The 19,013-nt window shown below is 39.4% G+C and overlaps 1 protein-coding gene across 3 annotated transcripts in view; it reads right to left on the reverse strand.

Annotated features, from left to right (window-relative positions):
- The window catches only part of myo1cb (myosin Ic, paralog b), a 69,375-nt gene that overhangs the window by 35,321 nt on the left and 15,041 nt on the right, over window positions 1-19,013 (reverse strand). The window contains exon 1 of one of the 3 annotated variants that reach the window (XM_007260886.4): window positions 5,778-5,993. The exons of the other annotated variants lie outside the window; for them this stretch is intronic. Coding sequence (XP_007260948.3) covers window positions 5,778-5,795 — 18 coding nt within the window. The 5' untranslated portion in view covers window positions 5,796-5,993. Of the gene's footprint in view, window positions 1-5,777; window positions 5,994-19,013 lie in introns of those variants that run through there. 3 annotated transcript variants of the gene reach the window in all.

Consider the following 19,013-nt stretch of genomic DNA (forward strand, 5'->3'; position numbering starts at 1 on the left):
AAACCGGGGTACAAACCAGAGTACAGACAAGATTCAACAACCAGCCGACCAAAACAAAGGGAAAAAAGGGAAAATCCAAACAAGGGAAAGCTATAGACAAAGCAAGATCATACAAAAGTTAGACAAACACAGACGAACACTCAATATGCAACAAGATATGGCTGTCAGTATTTCGCAAGGTGACAAGCAAACTGAACAGGTACGAATACGAACAAGCTGGTTAAAAGATGGATGGTCTCATCATGCAGAGGTGGATTATGGGAGTTGTAGTTTGTAGACTCGACAATGTTAGTTGGACGCAACAATACAGATTACTCAAAACTATTACTCTTTGTTGGATGTGATAATTGTTTAAAAAATGTTTCTTATCATGGCTTGACTTATCAAGAAAAGTAATGTAGCAACAGCAGACACTGCATTTTTATAGCTGTAGTAATTGTCTAAGCAAAATACCACCAGGATAACTAGCTATAGGAGCCTTTCAACTCAAATTTGCAGAGTGCAACTGATAATTGTAACAGATCAAGGACAAGATCACAATCGCACCACAAACATTTAGTTTATTATGAGTTTATTTCAGACACGACACCTCCTCTTAAGTGCATTTTGGTCAGCACCCGAGCGTGCTTACTGTAATCACATCAGCCCAAATAAAACACACAGAGTGAAAACAAGGGTGAGTCTGTTTCAACTGGAATTAAAAAGTGTAGGTGTGAAAAACACCCATACATGTATTTTTTCTGATAGCTGAAAACTTGTTTCCAGTAATGTATTTAAATTCAAATGTTAGCGACATCTCTAAAATGTTAAATGTTTTGGCAACTTCATCTCTCACTGTATTACTGACAGCTCTGGAAAAAATTAAGAGACCATTTTAGTTTCTGAATCAGTTTCTCTGATTTTGCTATTTATAGGTATATGTTTGAGTAAAAAAACATTGTTTATTTATTCTATAAACTACAGTCAACATTTCTCCCAAATTCCAAATAAAATTAAATAAAAATTGTCATTTAGAGCATTTGTTACAGAAAATGAGAAATGGCTGAAATAACAAAAGGATGCAGAGCTTTCAGACCTCAAATAATGCAAAGAATACAAGTTATATATTCAAAATTTAAGAGTTTAGAAATCAATATTTGGTGACATAACCCTGGTTTTTAATCACAGCTTTTTCATGCATAATTGGCATGTTCTCCTCCACCAATCTTACACACTGCTTTTGGATAACTTTAAGCCACTCCTGGTGCAAAAAATCAAGCAGTTCAGCTTGGTTTAATGGCTTGTGATCATCTATCTTCCTCTTGATTATATTCCAGAGGTTTTTAATTAGGTAAAATCAAAGAAACTTATCAAAATATCACGTTTAAGTGGTCTCTTATTTTTTCCAGAGCTGTATATCAAACTCACAAGGGAGACCTTAAGAACTTGGTTGCCCATCATATGGGTCCTTTAAATACTAATGTCAGCAGTTTTCAGAAACCACCCATTTACTTCTTATCTCTAAAATGACTGAGAAAGAGTGAAGGATAAGAATTCCATTCTAACAGTACACATTTTTCTCCCTGCCATAAAAAAGCATTAAGTGTGATAAAAGTAGAGGAGGTGGAAAGGTCACATTCCTCCCAGGATTTCAGATATAGGCCTAAACAGAGCACTTCAAGCTTTGGTGCCCCACCCATTTTTACATATTACCAAGGATGGTCAAAAACTGAAGCTTTTGCTCAGTTATGATGCTGAACTTTATTTATCTTACGTAGGGACCACATTCTTCCACCCTAAATAAATCAGCCCTCCTCACTCTCTCTGTCTCTATGTCTTCACTTAGGAAGAAAGAACAGAACTGGACACCTGTCCATGTGTGAAATACACTGCTAAACTGAAGCTGATTACCCGAGAGAAAAGAAGAGTCAGAGACACTCACTCTTCGTAAGAGATGACTCAACGTAATAGTGGAAAAATGGAGAGATGGGTGGTTTGGGGCTTCCCTGAGTTTTGGCTTAGTTTTAATTTTCTTTCTACAGTTTAATGAGAAATGGCAGAAGGTCAAAAGCTTACTGTTCAATTTTTCTGCAGATGGCTGTCGAGAAAGTTTGGCTTGCTCTTCGCTGAAGCTGTAGTTCCACAGCTCCACAGCGGCTCTGCACGGTTAACTGTTTCAGCTCTGCTGAAGAAGCCTTTCTTAGGTGAAAGTGCTTCAATAGCATATGTCCCTCTAAGCACACACAGACCCGCTTCACCAGGTAAAGTTTAATTCAATCCATTCACAAGCTAATATTGGGAATATTAAACAAATAAACAACAGATTTGTATTGTAGATGTTTTTCTCAGCTGGATAATTTGCTGATAGTTAATGACAGATTGAGGGCACTGGTCTAAATATTGCAAAATAAGTTGTGCTGTTTCTAGCCTTGTTTTGAAGCCTAGAATAGGCTAGGTAAATGGATCAGTCCAATGGATTGGCTTAATTATTAGAAATGCAACTATTTTTTAAAAATTATATCTCATATCTGATCCTAATATTAAATGTGCATCCATACTCTCGCCCCATTTGTAGTCAGTTAGATCTGTTCTTCTATAAAGTCGTAAGCAGGGATATAATCCCATACTCCTTTACAGAAGTAGTCTCCTGTGCTGCACTCCTGTACAATGCTAGTTATTCATGAGCAGCTTAAGCTCCAGTGAGTCTATCCCAGAGTCAAAGAGAGGGCAGATGAAGAACACAAGCCAGTGCAGTGCAAACAGTGTTAATCTATCTCCTATTATCTGTCTACCAGTCCCCACTGTTGTACACTATTTCTAAAGCAAAAAACACTCCCTGAAGACACTCAGCAGGCTCAGGTCATGAGATGGAGTTGTTCCACATCCACAACACTGTTAATCTGTGGTAATTCCCCTTTGGCCACTGAGAGCAATAGGCTAGTGCATAAAGTTAATTTCCTCTTTGTGAAATGAGTATCACTTTGTCAGAGAAGGCATGCAGACTGCAGGCTGCAATCTGAGTCGAAACTGCTTCTAGTGATATGCTGTATTGTGCTGTATTGTGAGTTTTACGAGTGACATTCATTCCACACAGCAGCTGAGACACATGGATGACATTCATTCCAACCAGCGTTCCTAACCCATGCTTGCTCCACCTCAAAAAATGCATTATTGGGTAACAACTGTTGCAAAGTCTTGCAGAACACTGGCAAAAATTGAATGAATTATCGGAATTCAAGCAAGGCCCGCTAGTGGGTGCCAGATACGAGTCCCATGTCCCATGATATTTGGCATTTCAGTGACTAATTAGTAACTTATGTGTACAATATTATGTATTTTAAACCTAAAAAATATTACCTTACAATTACTGCTTCTAAATCATGTTGTGCTCCCCTGACTGACATAAAATAAAGAACTACTTCTCCATCATTGCAACTGTGGACCAGAACTCTCCTAGTGCCCTGTGTAACATTGACATAGATGCAGCTGCACAGGGCCTCCCACCAGAACTGCATCATGCTGCATAACTCAAGTCATATTTAAGTACAATTCCTTAACATCATTAATCTACTGCCGCAGTCAACGTGCAAGAAAGTTCTAGCTCTTGATCTCTCTCAGCTTGTCCAGAAATGCAGGTATCAAGCATGTCTTTCGGGGGGAGTTCGGGGGGGGCATTCAAAACTAGATTTGCTGAAATCAAAGTAAATTACACTTTCTAAATGTAGGGAAAGCCAAGAAGCAAGAAAAGTAGCAAATATTTCATAAAGGTTTCTTTAAACTGTGGTTGTTCATTATGTAAGTGGGTTTGTTTTTTAGCCAACGTTCTGTGAAGCTTGTTTAACTAGATGAAAGAATGTGTTTGCTAGTGAACCATTATACAGCATTTCTAAATACTGTATTTAGGCAGCTCCTGTTGTAAAATTCTATATTCCAAAACATTACAAATCATCTTATGTGTGTTTAAGTACTGCCAGTATACTTTTTTCTAAGCATATTGTAACAAATTAATGCGATAATGGCCAAATATAATAATCATACGCGCCCTCCCAGTCCTGGTAAGTAAGTCTGAATTTGTTTGACCTTGTTCTTCCACAAAGTCAAAATAAACCCTCCCACCTAACTGAAACACCTCTGATATGCATGTGTGTGTGTACAGATGATTTGGCACGAGTGTGTGACTGAAACTTGCGCACCACTGCACAGCATGTGTGAGATAGTGTGTACCCTATGTAAAAGCTATTGTGCACTGAGAGAATAGAGGGATGACACAGGCAGGAAGAAATGTGCAGGGTGGAAACGGCCTACTGACTGACAGCAGTTTCATTAGCACAGTCACTCTTTAGCTAAATCTCTCAGTCACAAGGAATCCTTCAGAGAGTCTTGAGCCGAAGCCAGAGATTGCTACACTGCGTGCAAATGCAGATTCAAAAAGAGACACGTAACAGATGAAAGTATTTAGTTTAGCTGATAGCGGAGAACAGATGAAGATAAGGAGGAGAGAGAGACTTGGATGCAGATGCTAAAACAGATTAAATCACTCATATCCTATAATTCCCCATGAGTCTTTAAAACTGATATATCTAAACAACATCTGTTCTGATTGGCTGCCTAGTACTGCATTGTATACAAAAGGAACAAAATAAATAAAATTGCTTTAGGCCGAATAGGATAGAACATATCTAAATATAATAAACTCTGAAAAAATAATAATAAGAGACCACTTAAAAATGATGAGTTTTTTTTTTACCAAATTGAAAACCTCTGGAATATAATCAAGAGGAAGATGGATGATCACAAGCCATCAAACCAAACTGGACTGCTCACATTTTTGCACCAGGAGTGGAATAAAGTTATCCAAAATCAGTGTGTAAGACTGGTGGAGGAGAACATGCCATGATGCATGAAAACTGTGATTAAAATCCACTCTAAAAACTTTATGAAAATGAACTTGCTTTCTTTGCATTATTTAAGGCCTGAAAGCTCTGCATCTTTTTTGTTATTTCAGCCATTTCTCATTTTCTGTAAGTAAAGCTCTAAATGACAATATTTTTAGTTGAAATTTGGGAGAAATGTTGTCTGTAGTTTATAGAATAAAATAACAATGTTAGTTTTACTCAAACATCAGAGAAACTGATTCAGAAACTTCAATGATCTCTTAATTTTTCCAGTGCTATATGTCCAGACATTTGTGGACACCCCTTTTAATAAATGCATTTAGCTTCACCTTAGGGTGAGGATCATCAAACACCTTACTTACTCTTGTCACTGAATGCAAATGCAAATCCTCCTCATAACAATGCTCCAAAATCTAGCATAATGCCTTTCTTCAATAATAGAGACAGATCCTCAAACAAAAGCAGGATAAAAACTTTTTTTTTCCACTCTTGATTAGAAAAAAGGTTTATATGTATATACCATGCATATACTATGTCATAACTTTCCATAATACAGGCCCTTTAAATATCCACTGCAGGACATATGTGATGTATAAGTCACATATAAATCAATAGTCAACATCAATCATCAACATCATTATATCATGATGCAACTGTGCCAGATTGATCCAAATGGCTCACTTTCATTGGTCCTTCTCAGATCATCAAAACCATTATGCAACACAGACAAGATACCGTATGTTGCAAAAGAAGAATGTCTGGAGAAACTGATCTCTGTGTGTCAACATCCAGAGTAGAATTATGGCTCAGTAAAGATCTCTGAGCTTTTCAAATCACACACACAGACACACAGAAAGCTAAAACTGCTAAATGCATGTAAAAAAAACACATTTTAGCTCTTACCATTGCTCTGTACTTCATCTTTTCTTTTCCTCCAGTGTGTTCCTATAGGTTTATGATTCAAACAAGGAAACCACGTCACATATATCATGCAAAAGGCACCTTATAATAACTTTTCTTGTTCCATGTGCAGGAGCGTTCCAGCTGCCATTGCTTCTCCCCTTACTCCATTCCCCTTCTCTCTACTTCTTCTTTTTTTCTTCTTCTTCTCCCCCTCTCTCTCACTCTCCTTTTCTCTCTCCACTAAGGCACAAGTCCCTATGAAAAGTGACACACTCTCCCCCCTCTCTCCCCCTCCCTCCCATTCCTCACTCCTTCACCCATGCTCAGTCACAGCCCACTGCCTCTCCCACTTGTTGGCATTTTAAATCCAGGTCTGAACTTTCAAGTCAAAAAGGTACAACTGGCCAGTCTCTGCAGCACCCACAGGTTCAGATTCAAACTGCTCATATTCGCATTTAAAACGCCGAGGCACAAGGCATGGGGCTCACATCTGGACCTGACCGCCTAGGGTGACAGAAGGAATAAGAGAAAACATTCAGTCTTAAATGGGCCAAATAAAAAAAAATAAAAAAAAAAAGGAGGAGGGATTTAGTGAGGAAAAAACTTCTAGTAAAGTCTGTAACGGGCACCAAGTGATAAAATTAAATGTATCCACTCTTCAGAGATTATGCCAAGTAGCCAAGTACACCCCCTCTCCCACACACACACACCTCTCGAACTTCCTTGCTAAGGCTCAGCTTCCCTTGGACTCTCTCAGCACACATTTTTTACACTACAGCACAAACAGAAGCCGAATCGAGGCAGAATTAATGAAAGAAGCAGTCCAACGAGGCTTATAAACACATTAGCACCACTAACAAATAGTGCCAAATGTACTTTACAGCTCCATGATCACAATTAGCTTAATTTGTAGCGGGTGTTAAATGCATTATAGTAATAGGCCATTTAAATGCAGTTTGTTGCAGATTAATTGTATGCAACTATATAAAAATAATTTATGGCTACCGGATATAAAATAATCAAAATCTCTGGTATACAGTACTGTGTGACCCTAATTTTTAACAACACTACTGGGTGCACCTTCTATCTGAATTTTGCTTTCTGTTTTTGTACTTTGATATTACATGCATTTGAGTTATTCTTTACATTGTATCAAAATTGTATGATAAACCAACACATATAAGCACTATAAGTCTTTCTACATTGACTTTCATCAAAAGTATTTTTTTCTTCTGCTTTAGAACATACCCTTTTTCGAGATACAAGGAAATTTACATTTGCAGCATTTTCTCATGCATTTATCTTAACCTACATTTGAACCAGGTCAAACAGGTAGGTAAATGCAGCATTACAAATATTGCCCAATGACTCTTACTTGTGTAGTTTAGAGCAGTCAGTCTAACCTTAGTTGATACCCACTATGCTACACTAACTACTACACCAATAAAAAAAAATTAGAAAAAAGTCTTATTTTCACATTTGTCTACCTTTAAATATAAATCAAATATAATTATGCATCATTGTCGTAACTGAGAGTGTAAAACTGGATCATGGGAGACTACTCTCCAATAAATATCCAAGTGCATAATAACTAAGCCATATAAAATTTTGCTATTCAAACACAAACACAGTACATAACACATCAGAGTGTATTCTGACGCAAATACGCTTTAGAAACTACTAATTATTTAAAGAGTTTGACACTAAACAGAGCTTTTCAGGAGCAGCAGTGTCAGAGACGGGTGTTTAACATCAGAGTTGGGACTAAACTGTCAGAGCAAGGTTGACTTTATGGCATACTTCAACACAGACCCACCCATTAAGATTTACAGCTACAGTGATAAAGACGATGTGTGGTTAATAGTCTCCATGCCAAGGGTAAAGAAGAGGCAGAGGACAAATTGGGCCCTAAGTGAAAATGTCTATTGTATGGTAATACATTTTCTTATTTTATTGATAATATGCCTTAATAAGCATATCAAGAATATCACCTGTGCTTAATAAATGCTGACCCAACTGTAAATTCAATTACAGAAAGTGTAAAAACCTTAAAAAGGAGTGTTTAATGATCTGCTACTGCCGATACATTTTGTCAAAACACAATAAATACTATAAGAGTATTATAAGATTTTCCTTAAAACTGTAACATAATAATTTTGCCCTGCTCTATCGTTGTACATCACGGGCTGTGGCTTTTATATTGTTGATATTGGTATCGGAATCATCTCGATTTCTCATTGAGACCATGCCTATTGCCAGATGTGGGTGTGGGGTTTTAAGCCCACCTCAGCTTTGACCTTGGAGCAGTTGAACTGTGTTCTCTCAAATGAAGGACCTCCATTGAAATTCTTTTAGGATGAGTTGGGGAGTTGAGGATGAAGTAGGGTGGTGATCATCCAACACCCTTACCCCATAAAACGCAATCATTATGCAATCAACTCCTCAGAGCAATGCTCCAAATTCTAATAGGAAGCCTTCCCTGCACAGTAGAGACAGTTACCTCAACATAAAAAAAAAAAATCTATACAATTGATTCTGAACAAGCAAGTGTCCCAGTACTTTTGTCCTCTGTGTAACTAAGAAATAGCACTTAAAGGGGCTAGAGGTCTACACAATGTCTTTGCTAATCATTGACAAATGCCAGAACCAACATCCTGGAGAGAAAGAGAGAGAGGGAGAAAAGAGAGAGAAAGAGAGAGAGAAAGAACAAGAGTAATCTTATGTTAAAACAAAAAGGTGTGTGTATGTGAAATATGCACTCTTTTTCTATACTACCCTGCCTGGCTCAGAACAAGACAAACCACCTGTTCTATTCACACGCACGCACGCACACACACATGCACACGCTAGGTAAAGCCCTAGCCAAGGTCACCTCCACTGCCCCCTGCAGCAAAATGATGCCCTCTGCTGGACAGAACCCACTTTCTCCCATAGCCTGGTTTTGCTAAACTACAGGACCCTTCTGAAACAATGATTATGCACTTTTGCTGAGATCATCTCGAGCTATGTGAAGATGGAAGACAACACTGTCTGATAACGTCAGAGCATTGTTTCTAGCTCAGCTGTTTCAGTCCAGATTCTAATAAATCCTCCCCTCTTTCTCTTTCTCTCCCTCTCAGACTACAGCAATACTCCCAGAGCCCCCGCCTGCAGGAATCTGAGTAATGTTTTCCAGACGGTGTGAGTTTCTGCTTCTCTCTCTGGGAACATGAGCATCACACAACCAGCTCTCATAAAAAGCAGACAGACCTGAGACCCTTACTGCTGCACCAAAAAAAACTCCATTTACTGTTAACAAAATACTGAAAATGCACAATGGCATAATTGAAAACAGAGTTTTGTAGCAGACGTTCTGCAACATGTCTAAGAAGGGCGTTTTGACACCTATAAATGGTTTGTTTGGTCTGACATATTTTTGTAAAGTTGCTGTTGTTATGTTGTTTAATTTCAATTCATTGAGATTTTGGCAACTTTTATACAATATTTTCATTAAAAAAGGGCCTTTTTCATTCCTCCTGGCCAGACAGTTTATAACTGCATATGTGACACTGGTTTATTTACATATTTAAAGCATAAATCTTTTGGACCTTTTAGATTATTTAATTCATTTAAAACCTCATTATTTGTTGCGTTTACATTTGCATTCAGGCATTTTTTAAGCTGTGGTGGAAATCATTTTGATCAATAACAGCATGTAGATGCAGTAAACCAGTTGTGGAAGTGAGAAGGCCGGACTTAGAGATATTCAAAGCCGTGAACACATCCCCAGACATCAACATATTATATGCAACATATTAACCCCAAGAGAGGACATATGATCACCCTTTACATGATTATAAAGCAGGCTTTTGGACAGGATCCGAGAAACACAGATCTCTGGTGTATTAGAGATAGCTTATCTTCATGTTTCCCCCCTTCACTACACACACCCATTCAACCTCATTATACACCTTATCCTGAGTTTGCGACATGGTTTATACCCGCAATTACACAGCCATCATTACTGTTGCCAACGTTAAAGCATCAACAAACAAATGTTATCTAGAAGGCTTATTAATGCTCATGGCTATGTCCTTCTACCCATAGCCACTTTGATCACATCTCTTTCTCTCATGAGCCGCTCCTGGCCTTTGATCACCAGCCACAGAGAGGTCGTACTACTTTCAGTCACTGAACAGAGTCAAAACCAGTCTATTGCCTACAGATAGGATAAGTAAACAGAAAAAAGTGAGTGTCACTCAACCCTCACCCTTGCCTTTCCCTCCACCTCCTGCTGTTTAATAGGGAGACGTTCAAGAGGCTTAGTGCCAGTTACGTGTGCCAGACAGGGCCCATGCTTTGCAGCGTCTTACAGAGCCAGCAGTGACGTGAACCCAGGCCATGGCTCCACAATGCCATGAGGCAGAGTAAACACTCGTCCGTTTGTTTGTTGTGCTATGCAGGCATCCTTCTCCCGAGAACAGTCACATGTTGTCACATCCGTGGGAAATCACAAATGGAAACTCGCATGCCTCTCTTCTTCTCACTCCACTTATAAAACTCTTGTTCTCCTCTTTTTGGCCCCTTCTGCCTCACTTCCTCTGTGACTGAGCTCCGTCACCCCCCGCCCCAAGCAGCATCCCTCAGCCTGCCGCCTCCTCACTCTCTTCTTCTGCTTTGCTCATGTAAAATAAAATAAAAGTCTTTACAGTATGAGGTTCTTTAAAAATTGAGGATATCTTATTACAAACAGTATAATTAATCGTTATCAATTGAATGGTGTGCATTGAAAACTGACTGGAAATCCCAATGCTATACATTATAGTCTATCTGTCTATAGGCTAATGCATGTCTAAATATTGTTTATCACAAAAATGTCTGTAAGTGTCATGATACAATATTTTTATTATTATCGTCCAGCTCTATTACAAAGTAAAATTGGACCTCATTCACAAATATTGTGTGTCACTGAATGTGTTAATTTTCTAAGGGTTTACATTTTGTTGTGGCAGTTCTGCTGCAGGATTATTTTCGCCTTCCAGAGTTCGAGGTGAAGTCTGGATAAGAGTCTACACTGGTGGAGCCACCATTGGTTATTTTGTGCTCTTTCTCTGTTCAAATATAGTTGCTCAAAAGAACTACACTACACTACAAAATCTTCCAAATCTTCTTCAATTTGTCGGTGTACAAAAAAAGTTATGACAAATGGTCTACATCAGAATCGTGGTGTGTTATAAACTGCAGAACTGTTCACAGCTTTTCTTTTATTAGGATGAATCTGATTCTCCTTGATAACTGAACACGTCTCAAATAAGAAAACATTAGTGAATGTGCAGTGTGCTATTGGCCTTTGCACTTTGCTAGTACAGCCTTTGCGCTACTAACAGAAGGCTGCAATATGCAAAGTAGCTTTCCAACATATTTATCATATTTAACATCAGATGTTCTCGGGTATTTGTGGCTGTTCTGACGAAACACAACACTGATTATTCTAGCAAACATAATTTATATCTGCAGCATGTAGAATTACCCTATTTGGACAAAAGTATTGGGATAATGATTTATTCTGAAACATTGGGAAGGATACTATACTAGATTTTGGAGCATTGCTCTGAGAATTGGACTGCAATTAGTGACAAGACTTTTAGTGATGTCAGGATATTGGATGATTAAAATCTTATCTCATCCCAACTCCCAAAAGTACTGGATGAAACATCATCATTTCAGAGAACACAGTTCTACTGCTGTACAGTTAAATGTAAATGGGCATTATAGCCCTATGGCCCTCACCTAGCATTTCACATGCAGGGAACTCTGGGTCTAAGTAAGATTTCTCTATGTAACATGCTGAAACGAAAGACAGGAAAGCAGATATAATGATAATCTAAAAGCTAACCTGTCAGTATGCTGTGTCTTGTCACCAAATAAAACCCCAATATAAAAGGAAAACCAGCATGTTTCATTCTAAGGCAAAAGCCTAGGGTTGTAAATGGGTGTGTAAAACTGCATTTAGGCATAGCTATATACCTTCTATGTAGTCATTAGAAAATGTTTTATATAAATCCGTTTTACTGCATATTTTAATAGATTGTGAGTTAGAAGATCCTGAGAAATCCGAGGCACAATGGAGACAGGACAAATTGTACCAGGTAAGGAAACCTAATTTCATTTAATTATACTCATTAAAAAACATTCTGTTATCTTATGCAGACATATCCAGCTGGGACCTCTAGGGCCATTTTAGAATAGGATTATTGGAATTAAAATGTTCCCTTTTCTCCCTGATTGTAACAATATTTATGACAGGAAAAATATAGCAAGAATAAAGTGTCCTTTTTCAAATATCGTTCAGCACTATCCTCCCTCAATGCCAATATTCAACTTGGAGTTAAACTTTTTGTCCACCCTGCATGCCGCTACAAGCACACGTTAGTGGCCCACTCTTTCATCCCTTCTCCTTTTGCACTGCCACAAAGAAGAGAGGCGGTCACTTACTCATTCCTCCATTTTATTCTTCCCTGAGCCTCCTGCCAGCTGTCTGCAACCACCAAAACACACTCCAAACTTTACTTATCCCTGCTTGCAATTGTTTAAGTTTGCCACATATAGCTTGTTTACATCCCTGCACAGGCCTTGTGCGCTAGAAACTCGTCTACTCTCAGAACAATAAGGCCGTTTTAATTCAAATGGTGTGTAGCAGGAGTAGACTGAAAATCTTAGCTCTTTGCAGATTACGCATCTACTTCCCTCCATGCCTCTCTCACTCTTTCTCCCGCCCCTTTTCCTTCTTTCACCCTCCCTCTCTGTGCAGCAGGGCTATTTATACTCCAACACTAAGAGGAGTCTATTTGTAGAAGCTGTTGTATTGCTGGCTGCCTCACAGTGAGGGAGTGCTGAAACTGCTTAGATCAAAAGGCTATAAACTGATTAAACATCAAAAACACAATTTCTAGTTCTAAAAACTGGGGTGTATGGTTGCTTTTCGCGGGAGTTTGAACGGTGGAGAGCGCTCTGTGACCGAACATAACCTGGAATCGGATTCATCTGCTCTGAAAGGAGACTGCATCACACCCGCCCAGTTTAAAATGTTTCTTCCGCATGCTCAGTGTCATTACCCATTCTCACCAGAGAGGGCCCTAAATCCCCCAAATCCCAAAACTTACCAACATCAGCTTTAACAAGCAAAAGTTCCCTGGACCTATTAGACACTCTAAATGTATGTGACTTGCCGGAATGGTAGCAGAAGCACATTGATGACATTTATTATCATATTGTACCATCCCCCCCCACACATCTTAACAGTACTGTGGATGAAGCCTTAACTAAAGTACATAGGTCTTTCACCTCTGCGCTGTCCAGCTCCACTGTAAATACAGTTTTGAACAGCAGACAGCAGAACAATAATAAACTGGCCACTCTTCCCACCAACGGTGACGCACAGCTGACTGTTCTCCTGCTGACTGAGTCCACCCTCTCACTCTCTCTCTAACAATGCCATTAAACAGTCTCTGAGAATTTGGTGTCAGAGCAAACTGTAGCAGAAAGAGTCTTTCTTTGTTTACTGATGTGTCACGGCCTTGGGCGATGGCGGTGGGAGCCTGATAAAAACGCATTAGGCTGTAGAAGGCCGCAGACATTATAGAGAGAAATGCTTAGAAAAAGAAAGACTCAAATGAGAAGAATGGTGGTGTAAATTGTGATTTAACTCCTGATATTATTACTTTGTGATTATTCAAATCACAATTCAAATCTGTTACATCTTACGTCTTATTTTTGACTCAGAACAGTTCATAGTACATGACTTTGGTTTAGGCGAGGTATGTTTACAACTTTACAAGTTATTTTGCCTCAGAATAAAACAAGCTCTGCTTTTATTGGCCGGTTTAGAGCGCTGACAAACCTTGCAAAACCTGCATAGTATAGTTTTGAATCTGGAAAAATGACACATTTGTTAGTCATAGCTCCCGTCATAACTCCAGTTTCTTAGTGAACTAAAGTAGGCAAATCCTAGATCCATATTCTGCTGACACTAGCACAGGAAAAGCTGCTGTCACAAGGTCAGAAGGTCACATTTTGGGAGTACATATTAATACACGGACACTGGTATTTGGCTAAAAAGAAATTTCATAAGTGGGTTTTAAGTAACTTTCTGTTGAATAACAGAGGTCCATTATTCTTTTATAACTATGCCAAGCAAAATACAATTTAACTTCTACAACTCCATTAAAAAGCCTTGGACATTCATGACCCTGTTGGCTCACTGGTTCTTCCTTGGGCCACTTTTTTATGTTATCACCACTGCATTCCAGAAACAACCCTGACCTGGTTCTCTGATCTTCCCATCATCTAGCCATCGCATTTCAGCTCTTGTCAAAACGGCTTAGATTCTTCAGTTTCAATATCAAACGCATCAACCTGAAATGATGCTTTTAGCTGCTGCCTATTGAATACCTTCTCTTGACAGGTGCCACTCTAACTAGATAATCAATATTATTTGTATAAATGACACTTATCTAAATAAAAGTAGAAGAAAGGACATCAACGAAGTAAAGGAGTTATAAGTCAGGCCTACTTATTTAAGCATAAGAAAATAGGCGTATGTGAGAGAAAGAGAAAGAGGAAAGAGAGAAAAAAAGCCCAAGGGAAGTCAAAAGTGTACAGTTCGCTAGTTGTGATGTCAGAGCAGAAGAATGTAAGCCATATGGGCGGAAAACAGCCAGTCGTGAAAGAAGAGAATGAGAGAAGATGAGAGAACGCGAATGACAGATAAGAAGAGAGGGGAAACCCAAAGTTCTCATGCTCTCAGCACTCACCACTGCGGTAATTGACAGGCATAGCCTTTATGGCAATGAGACATCACTAAACAGTACCATGCCATGGTAACTTATGGTACAACAGGAAATGACTTTTGGTGGTGATGTAAGTATCAAGATGAGTCTTCAGTCCTGGTTTCTCAACATATGAATGATGGTATTTACATCAGGCTTAAGTCAGTCAGTTTCTCACCATCCTCTCAGGCCATCTCAGGGTTTTATGAGTCACGTACTTCATGGAATGCGCATGTGAGTGTGAGGTCTGCTAGCTTATATAGAGCAGGAGTGACATCTTTCCACAGACTTCAAAGAGATTTCCGTGGACTGTTATGTTTACTGGAGCAGGAAGAGGTTTCTCCAATGCTGGCCATCAAAGCTGGGCTCTGATCCCATCTACATTAACCACTTTCAGTGTTGGGAAAGCCTGAAAATATTCTGCTGCGCATTACTGACACACACAGACACACACACAGGGATGCACGCCTCCATGAGAAGGGAGCAGACCATTTTTTCCGCCTAACCAGCACTTTGGTTTAACTGGCATTTCCTTAAGTGTTCCATAAAGAGATTATCCTGGCCTGCACACGATTCCTCTCCATTAGCAGAGCTGGAATGAGGAAGGAGGAAGCAGCCCAGCCTGCAGATACAAATAGGGAGAGCGAGGACATCAATCATACGCATACGTCTTCCGCTCTTGTTGGAGGAGGCGGGGCTTGAGAAGCAACTGGAAAGGTTTAAGAAGACTGACAGCTTACAGGTTGCATAGCAATACAAGTAAGGAATTACAAGAACATATCTTTTATATGTTTTACTTATTAGAACTCCCCCTTTCGCTAGTAATGTCCCAATACTAGGAGAGTACAGATTAGCACATGCCTTCTCTGACACATGTAAAGCCAGTCACTGCCTCTTTTCTAATTACTGCTGATGAAGAATCAGTGAGATGCCAGTGCGCTCGGAGGACAGCACAGCGACTCAGCTCTGACACATAAGCTAAAAGACGCCTGTGCTGACCAACATCACACTTGGACTGATGTGGGGAGAGAGTGTCATCCATCAACCCACCCAGAGAGACCAAGGCTAATTAATTGTGCTCTCTCAGACTCCGGCTGCTGATGGCAAATCAGCATTATACAGGATTGGAACCAGTAATCAAATAAAACAAAACCAAAAAATAAGAATTAAAAAAAATACAAAGAAAAAAAAACTAAAAAAAAAAAAAAAATGTCTATTACTCAACCCTCCCCTACGCCCTCACACTAGAGCTCAGGGGGGAAAAAAGGTGGGGGTGAGGGTTATGTCATGAAGCACCCAGAGATAAACTTTTCCCCTCCCACAGCACCCTCTCTACCTCTATCCTCACACCAACTGAATGGAAAAGAAGCAGTGGTGCGGTAAACAAGGACGAGACGAGGCACGTCAAAGTGGAACTCCAAATATCCCACTGATCCTGAAAGCCCCAGGACCCACACCCTGCTCTGCTCTGCTCTGAGGGCATGGCAACGCCTGGCTCTTTGCTGCAGGCTGTATCAGTCCCAGGGCAGCTGGAGAGCACAGCTTTGGCAGTGAGAGGGCAGCTGGGCCAGAGAAGCCGCAGCCCCAGTCTCCTCCTCCTAGTGCTTAGAATACCCACAGGGCCTTATAAGGGCAGGTCATGCTGCTTAGAACAGGGCAGGGGGTTCCCACAAGACTTCTCTCGTCCCTATCCAACAGAGAATGGAACAAGACTACGACATGCTTCTCCCACTATCCAAACTTATGCTCTTCAGATACAGCAGCCCTTAAGCATAAGCCCTGAATGAAATACCCGCATGTTCTAGGCCTTTTCTTCCACATCTACTGGATATGAACTGCACCAGCGCTGTTTTTAGACGCTGCCAAGATTTTCAAGATAGACCTTCCTGTTTGCTTTGTTTGTCTTGTGTTCATAGATTTGGGATCTCCAGCAATTTAGTTGTTTGTCCAAACACAGGACATTGTTCTGAATGTCTGAAGCCAAGAGATCTTGTTTGCCTTCATATTATTACCACAGATCGAGCAAGACAAACTGCATGGCCTTATACTTTACAAGTGTTGCAACTGCATTGTCCATACAAAAGAAGGAGGGTTCATAAGTCAAGTGATTGCTAAAGAGCTGATAGCAAGTGGAGGAAGATATCTAGAGAGAGTAATTACAAGTGTTGAGAAATAGTTTTCAGAAAGGTAAAGTCACAACTGGGTTATCAGACAATAGACAAGGGTATGTGGAAGTGTATGCAATGTATGTAGAGATACAGAATTTCATCTTGGCCATTAAATGAATAAAAGCTGATATTTCACAAATACCTCAGTTTAAAACACTAAACAAGGAATTGTTAGCTTAAAGCTAGTAAAGCTCTCAGCAGTTTGGAGAATTCTTAGAGGCAGGTTCAGTCTCTTACTATACAATGGGGTCTATTGACAATTTGACACACTAGTCATATTACAACATCTTTGGCATGTCTTAGCATCACACCATTATTCATGTAGCCCACACAGCCTGAACAACACAAGAGTCATGAAGAGAGGCAAGCAATGCAACTTCTGCTATTAGATACTCCCATCTGCTGACCAGACAGACAGTGATTATGCAATTATTCCAGTCATCATCATCCAGTCCATTCCACACATTGCCAGCTGTAATTAGGAGATGCCACCAGTCCCCTGGGTGAGGGGTGAGGGATGGGGGGCTAACAGGGCATGGTCCATCTTAGAGCTAACCCGGGTAGCAGAGCTTCTGATCCCTACAATAAACAGCTGTTGCATTCTTTTTAAGCTAATATTCACAACAATAGCTAACCTACATTCTCAACTCATGGGTCAATAAATGCGTAAAAAAAACACGTGGAAAACGATGTACTCTTTCCCCTTTTTGGGTTTGTAAACAATAATTTCGCACTCACGTCTTCAATAATAATATAACGAATCATGGGTTTTAATCAATGGATGCACTCTTTAAAAGGCTGTTATTCTCGTCCAGGAATCTGGTTGTTTGAATCTGGGCACAATGAGGTGCTATAAGCATGCTGACGGTAATAGCTTAGAAACATGCCGGGACTAAGTTCTGCACATACTCCCCTTATCTGGGCGGTGATATCTGCTTGGCTGCATGAGCATTCCTAACTTTTTTTCCTCTCTTCCTTTACCAGAAAAATATTGCATACGATTATACAGCCAGGCTATAAACAGACAACCCATATAATGACAAATGTCAATCCACAAATAAAATATTGAATATAGGCTTTTATAAGGCAAGGCAATACAGGTGAATAAGATAAAAAGTTAACTAATAGAGATGAGCTGTTCTCTGAATTAATGTTGTCCAGTTAAATTTGAACTCATTTGTGTACATTAATTTTTTTTTTGCAAATGTATGTTTTATTCTGCTAACAGATTTTTATTTAGTGAATTCTGGATCTCTCTTTTTTGGATCTCTATTTTCTCCATGCTTACAAACATAATGTTACATAAATCAGGCAAAAATGATAAATATCAACAATTTCTTATATAATAAGTAAAAATCTTTAAAATATGGACTAGGGGGCTGTAAAGTCTACCAGCAGTAATCTGTGGAGAGGTGAAACTGTATTCTCTGGAATGACTGTGATCCATCCAGTTCTTTAGGGAGGAGTTAGAGAGATGGGGATAAGGTGAGGTTGTTATAATACAACATCCCGACCTCACTAATGCGCTTGACGCTGAATGCAATATAATCCCTACAGCAATGCTTCAAAATCACAAAAAAGAGCCTTCCCAGGAGAGACAGATACTCCAACAAAAGCAGGATAAACTCTTTTTTGAAGTCACAATTCATCACAACTGTGTTAAATTCAAAAGAGCATGGACCTGATCTGTTCGAAACACCAGTATACATAGAAGTTTAAAGAAATTAAAGGACTTTTGATTGTTCAATGATATGCATTGATATACAGTTTGTCCATTACATGACAGTGGGCTCAATTCCCTATAAATTCGTTATTCCCTAAGTGTAATTTGTTTTGTCAGGAACAACAATTCTGGAACTTAAAGTTCTATAAATGTATGCTTATCTCACACTTTCAGCATGGTCTAGGAACAAGGCCACACCTGGCTGGAACTGCAGAGCTTATCTCAAAAGGTAGAAAAACCCTGGTTAAAGATTACCACAGATCTGGTTGTGTTTGAAAGACCAGAAGAGGTGTTTCCACACCTGTAGTTCATTTGCTCTGGTCTGAATCAGTTTAGTTTGTTAACTTGGACAGTGTTCCTCCTGGTTTGGTTAGTTTCACAAGAAAAAAAAAACAACAAGTACACCCAAAATTAAGTGTCACAACAAACCATGTGAGAATGTTTTCTCTGCTTACTGGTCTGAACTGTCTGGAGCAGGAGCAAGAAAGTAAATAAAGGAAGATGGTTTTGTGTTCTGGAAAACCACAATAACCAAATT

This window comes from Astyanax mexicanus, chromosome 18 (assembly GCF_023375975.1).
Source record: "Astyanax mexicanus isolate ESR-SI-001 chromosome 18, AstMex3_surface, whole genome shotgun sequence".
Classification (NCBI taxonomy): domain Eukaryota; kingdom Metazoa; phylum Chordata; class Actinopteri; order Characiformes; family Acestrorhamphidae; genus Astyanax; species Astyanax mexicanus.